Source organism: Synchiropus splendidus, chromosome 8, assembly GCF_027744825.2.
Source record: "Synchiropus splendidus isolate RoL2022-P1 chromosome 8, RoL_Sspl_1.0, whole genome shotgun sequence".
NCBI classification, from domain to species: domain Eukaryota; kingdom Metazoa; phylum Chordata; class Actinopteri; order Syngnathiformes; family Callionymidae; genus Synchiropus; species Synchiropus splendidus.
Window position 1 is genome coordinate 6326430 of NC_071341.1, and position 10082 is coordinate 6336511.

General features: G+C 42.7%; 1 protein-coding gene across 1 annotated transcript; it reads left to right on the forward strand.

Moving 5' to 3' along the window:
- Positions 1–2566: 2566 nt before the first annotated feature.
- LOC128763852 (carotenoid-cleaving dioxygenase, mitochondrial-like) lies at positions 2567–6028 on the forward strand. The gene is made up of 12 exons (XM_053873090.1): positions 2567–2600; positions 2680–2872; positions 2994–3205; positions 3280–3395; positions 3459–3561; positions 3624–3752; positions 4460–4620; positions 4813–4980; positions 5045–5182; positions 5393–5575; positions 5633–5743; positions 5828–6028. The coding sequence occupies exons 3-12, from the start codon at positions 3016–3018 to the stop codon at positions 5942–5944; spliced, it is 1416 nt and encodes a 471-aa protein (XP_053729065.1). The 5' UTR covers positions 2567–2600; positions 2680–2872; positions 2994–3015; the 3' UTR covers positions 5945–6028.
- Positions 6029–10082: the final 4054 nt, after the last annotated feature.

Here is a 10082-nt window from a genome sequence, read left to right on the forward strand (position 1 = left end):
ACACGGAAACGGAAGTGAAATCACCCCACTTTCATAAACGAATACTGTAGAAAGTAAAAACCCTGACACGACTGTTTGACCAGGAAGTTGTGGCGCGGTATCGTGAAGTGGACCTTAAACCACGTCAACCACAGAAAATACGCGGGAGAGAATACACGAGAAATAGTGATCATGGTAAACACATGGCGCCAAGAATAAAATTATAAAATAATGAAAATAATAAAATAAAGTGTTTACTGAAGTCTACAGCAATTGGTGTATTTAGGTCGAACTTGGAATCTTCCTTAGTTGCCACTGTGTTATGAAAAAAAAAAAAAAAAAGACTGCGCATATTTCAGTGTAGCAATTGCTGCTCGAGTTGGAACACTTTTTTTTTCTATTCTGTGCAATAACATTTGCATTTCAGCATAAACTACTGAAGTCGCCACCTGGATCCTGGATCTGGGGTCGCTGCAGTTGGTCAGGTCTAGGTTCAGCACCATTATGTGCTCCAAGAATGAGGTGAGCTGACCACCTGAATATACTGAATGATCAGGTTATTCCATCAATAGATTTTTTCTTCCCTGATGGCACAGGCATATTCCAAGATGACAATGCCAGGATTCATCGGGCTCAGATTGTGACAGACTGGTTCAGGGAGCATGAGACATCATTTTCACACATGGATTGGCCACCACAGAGTCCAGACCTTAACCCCACTGAGAATCTTTGGGTGTGCTGGAGAAGGCTTTGTGCAGCGGTCAGACTCTACCGTCACACTGGATGGAAATAAATCTTGTGACATTGCAGAAGCTTATCGAAACAATGCCACAGCGAATGCGTGGTGTAATCACAGCTAAAGGCGGTCCAACAAATTATTAGAGTCTATGGCCCTCTTTTTTTGGTGGCGACTTTTTTTTTGGCCAGGCAGTGTATATCATATGCTGAATGTAATGTTGTGTGAACTCACTGCAGGAGGCGTCGGTGCTGACCCATCAAATGCTTGAAGGGAGAAGGCCATCAAGCTGCCCTTCACTCATGCATAATTTCATTTATATTTATGTGCATATCTGTCATGTTTCTTTTCACTCACTTTTCGTCCGACTTGTTCCCTTAATGGGACCCTGCTCTAATGAAAAAAAACAGGCGAAACATGATAGCAAATTTCCTCTTCCTGAATATAAAAAAACTGCATGCACTTCACAAAGGCTGGCATTTTCGTTTGTTCCATGACAAATTAATAGAATTTCATTTGTCATACTTTATGAGGTCAGTTTAGACAAGGACTGTGCCGTGTTATTTTCTGACAAGCGTTTGGTTGTAGTATTTCCATCCACTGTTTGTTTACAGACATTTCAAAATGGAAATGGACTGCAAAATAGAACCTAAAATACATTGCTCACAAACAGTTCTATTGTGCCATAGAGGATGAGTCTGCACTTTTTCCTTTGCCTGAGGGCTGAGGCACTGATTCTTGTCTTTCACATCCACATTTTTGGTCCAAATGAGACAAACAGAACTAAAAGAGCAATTGTTAATGGTTCACTGTGGTACTGACATCTGATTCATTTCAATGGTTTAGTCATCCGTCAAAGGCATAGTAGAGTGGAGACATACCTAACTCTGTACCTTGGCATGTCATTTGCACAGTGTAAAATACACACAGAAAAGTGGTGGGTGCTGGTCTTCAAACAGCTTTCTAATGCTGTCATGATGTCACAATAACATTTTCGCTTATGATAATTCCATGTACAGTGTCCATGTCAGACCCCGCTGTCCTCTGTCCATCACATAAAATGAAATGTTAAACACACCCAACACAATTGTGCCATATGACCTATTCAGACCTCATCATCTGAGGTCGCACCTACACATGACAAAGTATAATAGAGATTTGAAATCAACTGAAGAATGAAATAGGGGCAGCCATCTCTCCAAGAACAAAAACAGGACATCATAGGTCATCCCTACTTCTTTACACTTACTCTACACTCAGCTCAGTCTGACATGTTTACATTCAACTGAAAAGTGTTCAGTGCGATTTGAAGGCCTCAGTCCGATGGAGCCAGGAGCACATCATCTGCAAAAAGCATTAATTAATTATCCTAACAAAATGTATTCGTAATTGTGATCAGTACTGAGAGAATAAAAAAATAAATAAAATAAAACTGAGCAGTTACATAATGTAACCCTCGTTCTCTGAAGTATAAAAATCAAACAACATTTTCAATAATATTTTAATGCAGAATAATTCATTAATTACGCAACATGTTGACAAAGGCAAATTTCTCACAGGATTAAGAGAACAATTGACTGTGCAGGATTAATTTTAACTTGATGCTCAGAGCATGAATAGAAATTTGTCACAGTAATAATGAATGTAGTCAGTGATGATATTTTGGTCTGGTAATTACATCAAACAAACTGCTACTTTATCTCTGGGTTACACAGTGCTTCAGTTGTCAAGCACATGAGTGTGTGTGTTTGCCAACTTTGTCCGAGTGCTAAGCAGCAGAAGTGGGCGTAGCGGCAAAGTCAGTATAAAACCCAGGCCAGCAGGTCAGAACTCCATACACTCCCAGAAATGGATCTTACCAATGAGAGACGAGAGAAAAACTTTGGTATCTATACTTCTTCATTTTTTTCCCTCCACAAAACAATATGACTATTGAATTATCGTTGCAAATTCTATTTTGACAGGAAAGTCCAAGAAGAAGAAGAATGTGCAGCACTTCACAGATGTGCATGGCCTGCCTTCCATCGAGAAGCTGGTGCGTTCAGTGGAGGAGACGCCCTGTCCTATCAGCACGATTATCACTGGCAAGATCCCAGAATGGATCAATGGCAACTTCTTGAGAAATGGACCGGGCAAGTTTGAGATCGGCAACCACACGTAAGCAAGATTCGAGAGTCCGCTACCACTGTGTTATTGAGCTTCCTTACATTGAAAACGTGTCAGAAAGCAGGCCATCTAAGTGTGGGGAATTCTGGATAACTAGTCATCCCTGTTGCAGGTTCAACCACTGGTTTGATGGCATGGCTCTCCTGCATCAGTTCAAAATATCCAACGGTCAGGTGACGTACAAGAGCCGCTTCCTGTCCAGCGACAGCTACCAGGCCAACCAGGAGAACAACCGCATTGCTGTGTCAGAGTTCGGAACCGTTACCATGCCAGACCCGTGTAAAAACCTCTTCCTGCGCTTTCTTTCAAAGTTTGAGCTCCCAAGTGAGTGACTGCACAGTTAAACAGCTCTACTAGACCCCTCACCAATCAAACACCCTCCAATCTTTCTACATCAGAGCCATCGGACAACGCCAACGTGAGCTTTGTGACCTACAAGGGTGACTATTACGTCAGCACTGAAACAAGCTGCATGCGCAGGGTGGACCCAGAGACCCTGGAGACCAGAGAGAAGGTATGTGAACTTCACGCTTTTCAAAGATAAAACTCTACTCAACAAAACCCTGAATGCACACAGGTGGACTGGTCCAACTTCATTGCAGTGAATGGAGCCACTGCACATCCTCATACTGAGCCGGATGGGACAACCTATAACATGGGGAACTCCTATTCCGTGAAAGGTGGCACAGCAAAGCAGGGCAGACGACACGACTCAAATGATAGCCTTCTTTTGTCACTTCAGGAGCACATTACAACATAATCCGAGTTCCTGCCACCAAGACATCTCCGGACGAGACCCTTGAGGGGGCTACGGTTTTGTGTTCAATACCCTCAGAGCAAAAAAGTAAAGCTTCATACTATCACAGTTTTGGTGAGAACACCTCCCTAGTTTGAATCTCTGAACCCTTGAACAGAGCTATAGTGTCACTTAGAATCTTAGTTAGTCAACAATTTAGCCCATCTGGTTGTAGCATCACTTTCTTTAGTGGCATACTTACAACTGCTCAAACAATCCTCAACAATTCAATGTCTTCTCATATGATAAGTATACATATGCACCAATCATAAGTTGACCCACAAAACCAATTATAAATCCATGCTTCACAGCTGTGACAACAGACTTACAGATCAACATTTACAATCAAACTATTATTGCTACTTAACCCAGTGGAGGAAAAAAAAAAAGGCTACAACCACTTTTACTTGTTCTACCACAACTAGGACTAGATTGATACTGAACATTTGAATTACTGCTGTCTCTGCCTAACTCTACTACTTCCACTGCTACCTGCCATCAATTCTCCAGCTCCCACTCTACTCCTATGACTAGTACCTTTAATGCCATAAATATCCAGAATGCCAGACATGTCTTTCTGCTTTTACTTTAACTCCACCACCAGGATCTAGTACTCCATTCCTCTACTCCAACCACTATTTTTACTAAAGTGGCTTCTCTCAATAACCACTACACACAACCAACAATAGCACGATTTGCAACTAAAACATTCCCACTGTTTCTCATCTGTTCCTTTCATCAAACAGATAAAAGTAACAAAATACTGTTGTAATCCTTTTCAGCAATGTCTGAGAACTATGTGGTGTTCATTGAGCAGCCAGTGAAGATGGACCTTTTGAAGATCGCGACAGGAAAGCTGACAGGGAAGAGCATATGTGATGGTTTCTCCTGGGACCCCAAAATCAATACCATTTTCCATTTGATCAACAAGCACACCGGAACGGTAAGGTGTTAATCGTCCCCTTCCTCAAACACTCTCTCATGCAACTCAACGTCCCTCCATTTGCAACGTCATCCAAATTCCACAAGTCAGTTTCATAATTGGTAAACATTTTTTCATGTCATCCTGAGCCTGTCCTGACACTGACGACTCTCAGTCTCACTTTTCAATGATTCCATCTTTTACCATCATCAGGTAAGTCCGGTCAAGTATCTTGCCAAGCCACTGGCAACCTTCCACCAGATCAATGCTTTCGAAGAGGATGAGCTGCTCGTCGTTGACATGTGTGCATCAGATGATGGCAGGACATTCAGGAACTTCAATATTCAGAACATGCGCAAGTCTGGCGAGGCACTTGATGAAGTGAGAGCCGTCACAGTCTGTCTAAAAATCTGAATGTGAACTCATCTTTTTTTGTTGTTCCCAGGTGTATAACGCTTTGTGTAGAAGCTTCCCACGTCGTTTTGTCCTACCTCTCAATGTCAATGAACACACCTCCCAAGGTCAGAACCTAAATACTCGGCCTAACAGCCCTGCAGCTTGTGTCAAGATTGGAAAGAACAAGGTACAGTCATTGCTACATTGAACAGCAATAAACCAGTGTTACTGACATGACAGTTTGCTTTAGCTTTAACATTACAACCTTATAGTGAATATCCATGTTTTAAGATATTCCAAATCTGGTACCTTTTCTCATGATAAACTTGTGCCCTCTCTTTATGCTGCATTGTTTTAAATAGCAGATTTATGACTCCTACACCTCCACCACATGCAGGTCTTCTGCACCCACGAGGACCTCCACGGGGAGGATCTTCATCAATATGGAGGACTGGAGTTTCCACAAATCAACTACAGTAAATGCAACACCCGTCCCTATCGTTACTTCTATGGCTGCGGCTTCAGGCACATTGTTGGAGACACGCTGATCAAGATGGACCTTCAGGGGAAACAGATAAAGGTGGGTAGCTGCGTTAACTTGACAAGTGCGTTATTTGACCTGAACACGTTTGAAAAGGTGTGGGAGCATGCTGGTCTGTATCCGTCAGAGCCAGTGTTCATACCTGCACCCAGCGCCTCAGAAGAGGATGAAGGCGTCATCCTGTCTGTGGTCATCACTCCAGACAAGGTGTCCCTCTCATCTCAGAAGCAGATGCTTTTCAATTTTCAGGATAAAAAAAAAAAATTATTTATCTTTTCCTTCTGCTTACAGGACAAAAGTACGTTCCTTCTTGTTTTAGATGCTCAGACCTTCTTGGAGTTAGGCAGAGCGGCTGTGCCCGTCAACATCCCCTATGGATTTCATGGAGCATTCAACTCAGCATCATAAACCCAAAGATTCCTGCATGCTGATATTGGATGCATTTTACTTAAGTCTCTTTTCAAGGTTTAGAACTCCTCCTGAGATGCGTCTTGGCCCACAACTTCGGTTTCATGTCACATAAGCTGAACTTTTATGAACTATTCGACCATAAGCGGTTAGGTTTACATGACTTGTTTGTGCGTATGAACTGTATGTTATTGGCATTGTTATTGATATATTCGCAATAATGTCGTTTTTCCAGATTAACAAACAGTATGTACTCCATAATAATAAAGTCAACATGTATTTCTGCTCGAAGGAAACAGTGACAGTTCCTGGCTTCCACCGCACACTTGTCAAAACACATGGACATAATGCAATATCCTTCCATAAAATTAACTATCCTCCTGCATCAATACTATCTCCATGTTTATTTCAATGCCACTGCTGTACTGAAAACCAGATGGCTCTCATTCACTCATTCTGCCCCCTGGCTGACTTCCGTTCTATGCCACCTGAGAGCTACTGGACTGTAACATAATCCAACTATTACTTGGGTTTGATTAGTGAAAATAAAGGAAACTCCTGAACTCATGCCTCAATAAAATTTCACAACCAACTGTTCAAATTCAACAGCGTGTGTTCTTCCACCTTCTGTAACTATAGCGGTCTGTGAGTGAGGGACCAGAAGCGGAAGAAATAAGCGAAAGGTTCACAATATATGTATTTAAAATGTCACCATCTCAACTTTTGTAGTGCTCTATTAGGGATTATGGATAAAGGAGTTGATGGTCCAAAAGAATGTAATATTATAAATAACTTTTGGTGTTCCTGAAGTACAAGTTACATCTCGCAAACTACACAAATTTTCTGATATCCAGTTCCATGGCAAATCTAGAGTGGACATGTTTGGTGGCCACAGGTGATATGAACCTGCTGTCTATCTGAGACAGAAACATTACAGGGACATTCCACTTGAATTCATAGCGGAATGTGAAGCAACTGGGATGAAGATCTGTTCATCTAAAATCGACCATTGGCCCTCTGTTGGAAAAGAGTTCCAGTATCTTACAGTCTTGATCTCGAGTGAGGGACGTGATGTGAAATTATTAGCATTCTATATCAGCCTGTCGTGGTGAAGCTGTGCCTGTAATCCGTCAGTCTATGTTCCTACTCTCCCCTACAGTCATGAATTGTGGGTGTGACCAAAAAAGCAAGTTCATGGATGCAAGCATGTATATGAGCTTTCTCTGTAAGTTGGCTGGAGTCTGCTTTGAAGCTGATGCGAGCAGCTCAGTCATTCGGGACAGACTCAAAGTAGGACCGCTGCTCCTCCCTTATGGCCAGACGCTATTGTGATGCTGTTTTCATTGAGGTGTAATATGAGGTGGCAGTGCAGTCACTTACAAAGGTATTGCTCTGTGAGAGAGTGCTAGATCATTTGATCTGTGGCGTACAACTATGAGGTCAAGCTTGTTTTTTTTTTTACTATGAATCATATTTACAACTTTCAGTTTAATGATACTGTTTTTATTTATCTCATTTTGTAAATATACAATAGCTACATGAGAAAATGCAAAAAGAAGAACAAGGAAAAAAAAAAGCTTTTTACATGACCGAGCTTAACACTTCTCCAAATACTGAATGTAGGTGGCTGACCTCTAAGACAGCAAGAAGATTAGAAAAGCAAGAACAAATCTTGAGAAGTGGAAAAACAATTTATTGTACTTCAGTCTTAAATATTATTATGTGTAGAGACAAACTGAATCAGTTCTGTTCAAAATAAAACATTGTAGACAGCTATTACACTGAGTTTACTACATCAGGCAAGGATCTATGATCTGTATCACCTGAATGTGACCGATTCAAATGGTTAGGGTTGTGGTTAAAGAAAGTTACTATATTACTGGCACATGATATCTGAATGTTTGTCTTTTTTTTTTTTTATTTGCCTTGTGTAAATTATTGTGTACATTACAACAATGCCATTCCTACTTTCGTGAAACTGCACAATTTGATTATTTGTATCTGTTTGTAGTTTATTTGTTCTGTATGTGTTTTTTATGTTTTTCTTTGTATTTGTGTGTACAATTTTCTTTTATTTCCTTTGTGAGTTAGAGGTACACATTCGTTTTTTGTTCATCTGAATGTCAAGGAAATTGCACAGTTTAGAAAAAACAATTCTGTAACAATATCTTGCGACTCTTCTGAACAGCATTGATGTTGCACCACATCTTCATGACAACTTCTGCACCTCAGAATATAGATGATTACAACACGCTACCTTCAGCGATTATGCAAAAAGTGTGCATTGTAGACATAGCACCATGCGACACACGCAACATCACATTTACCAACGGCTCGTGCAATACTTTGATTGATTGGCTCACCGCCCAGGTGGGCACCGCCCATGACCTATAACCCCCTCGTCTTCTGCTGCTCAGCCTCTTTTTTACACTCAGACTGTGACTTGCGATCACCATTGGGTGCTACGTACGTATGTATGTCTTGTTCCTGCAAGTTGTGTGAGTTTGTTCTTGATGCGGCAGATCAGGCGGTTCGATGAAACTGAGACCATATGCCCAAGCGAAGCTGCTCAAGCTGAGTCGACCGAGTGAGTTTACCTGCAGGATAAGGTGCAGCCTTGCTAGTTCCGGAAAGCAGGCAAAATACTAGGATTAGAGCATCCAACTGTAGACCAACCGCTGGAGGAGGATTTTTTTACCTCCATAGAGGCACAGAAGAAGGTCCCGAGACCTGTTTTCGAGTGGGCCAAGATGACACGCCTTTGGGTCCATTCATTGAAAGAGCTGGAAGTGCCAGTGAGTATCCATGCACCCCTAGAGTGTTTACTGTGGCAGGAACTCCCACCGCTGGATGATAATTTGGGGTTTTATCTGTCATCATGTGAATGCTGTTGCCTGAAGTGGGGCTACTGTGGGTCACTCTCATAGTTTGAATAACCAAGAGCGCTTTCGAGGTGGGCTTCCCGCATCTGGAGCTCATGGGAGAGCTGGTTACCACCGACTCGGCCCTGTCTCTATCGGACTTTCTGCTGGATTGGAAAGACCTGTGCTGTCCTCGTTCCATGTAGATGGACAGAATATTGTGAGCTGGTCATGCGCTTCAGTTTTGTATCTGACCTGCCATGTTGGACAGGGTGCACAGCACAGTGGCCGCCTCTCATCAGGAACTGGTGTGATGAGTGTGACTTCCATGGCTGATCCCGGACATTCCCGGTGCACTGATCCAAGTTGGAGGTATGTGTCAAGCCTGACCGGTGTTGGGACGTCCTCTCAAGGATTGGATGTTGAATGGTTGAACTTGCTTGAAGTGGGATTATCAGATGCAGTTGTTTCAATGTAACAGAGCACTCGAGCTCCAGCCACTGGGCTTATGTCACTTGGTAGCACATCTTTGTGAACTCGTGTGAGTCTCACGCTGCTTAACTGTTCTATTTCTGCTGTTCTTTTGTTTCTCCAGAAGCTGCTGGATAAAGGACATGCAGCTGCTATCTTCTTCTTTTTCTTCTTCTTTCTCCCTTCAGAGTTCGCCACAGTGGATCATCTTCCTCCATCTCACCCTGTCCTCTTCTTTGGCCTTCCTCTCCACCTTCTGCCTGGCAGTTCCAACCTCATCATCTTCCTACCAATGTACTGGCTCTCTCTCCTCTGTACATGTCCATTCTGTCTTCCACCTACAGTAGTCCAATTTCCATCAGCACCCTGCTGGTTAACAGCACTGATGGCGGACGTGGTTAACCCGGGCCTCGACCGTTCCGGTATGAGATTCATTTGTCTGATCCGCATCTTTTAGTTTGGCAAGTACGTCGGACGCCCTTCCTGACACAACCCTCTGCATTTATCCGGGCTTGGGACCCGCGTAATAAGAAACTGGCTGGCCCCCTCACGGCTGCATTTACACGGACCTTCTGTACTGAATGTATTTGGGTGATACACCAGGGTCTGGGTCACTTCTCTGTGAGGAGGTTTCACCTGATTCTCAGGCGGAGTCTTCAAGTGGCTCTGGAGGGTCTGTGTAATTCCCCGTTTAAACCTTTAGCTGAGTCTGTGCTGGAGCATCTGACTCTTAAGACAGTGTTGCTTCTGGCCTTGTCTATGCGTGTGAGTGACCTAATGGCTTTGTCAGTCAATCCCAGGTGTAT

Bases quoted from the DNA above. Each gene is read 5' to 3' on its own strand.
- LOC128763852 (XM_053873090.1), top strand. From the start codon at position 3,016: ATGGCTCTCCTGCATCAGTTCAAAATATCCAACGGTCAGGTGACGTAC. The intron at 4,621-4,812 runs GTAAGGTGTTAA...TACCATCATCAG, and splicing joins TCAACAAGCACACCGGAACG to GTAAGTCCGGTCAAGTATCT. The intron at 5,183-5,392 runs GTACAGTCATTG...CACCACATGCAG, and splicing joins TCAAGATTGGAAAGAACAAG to GTCTTCTGCACCCACGAGGA.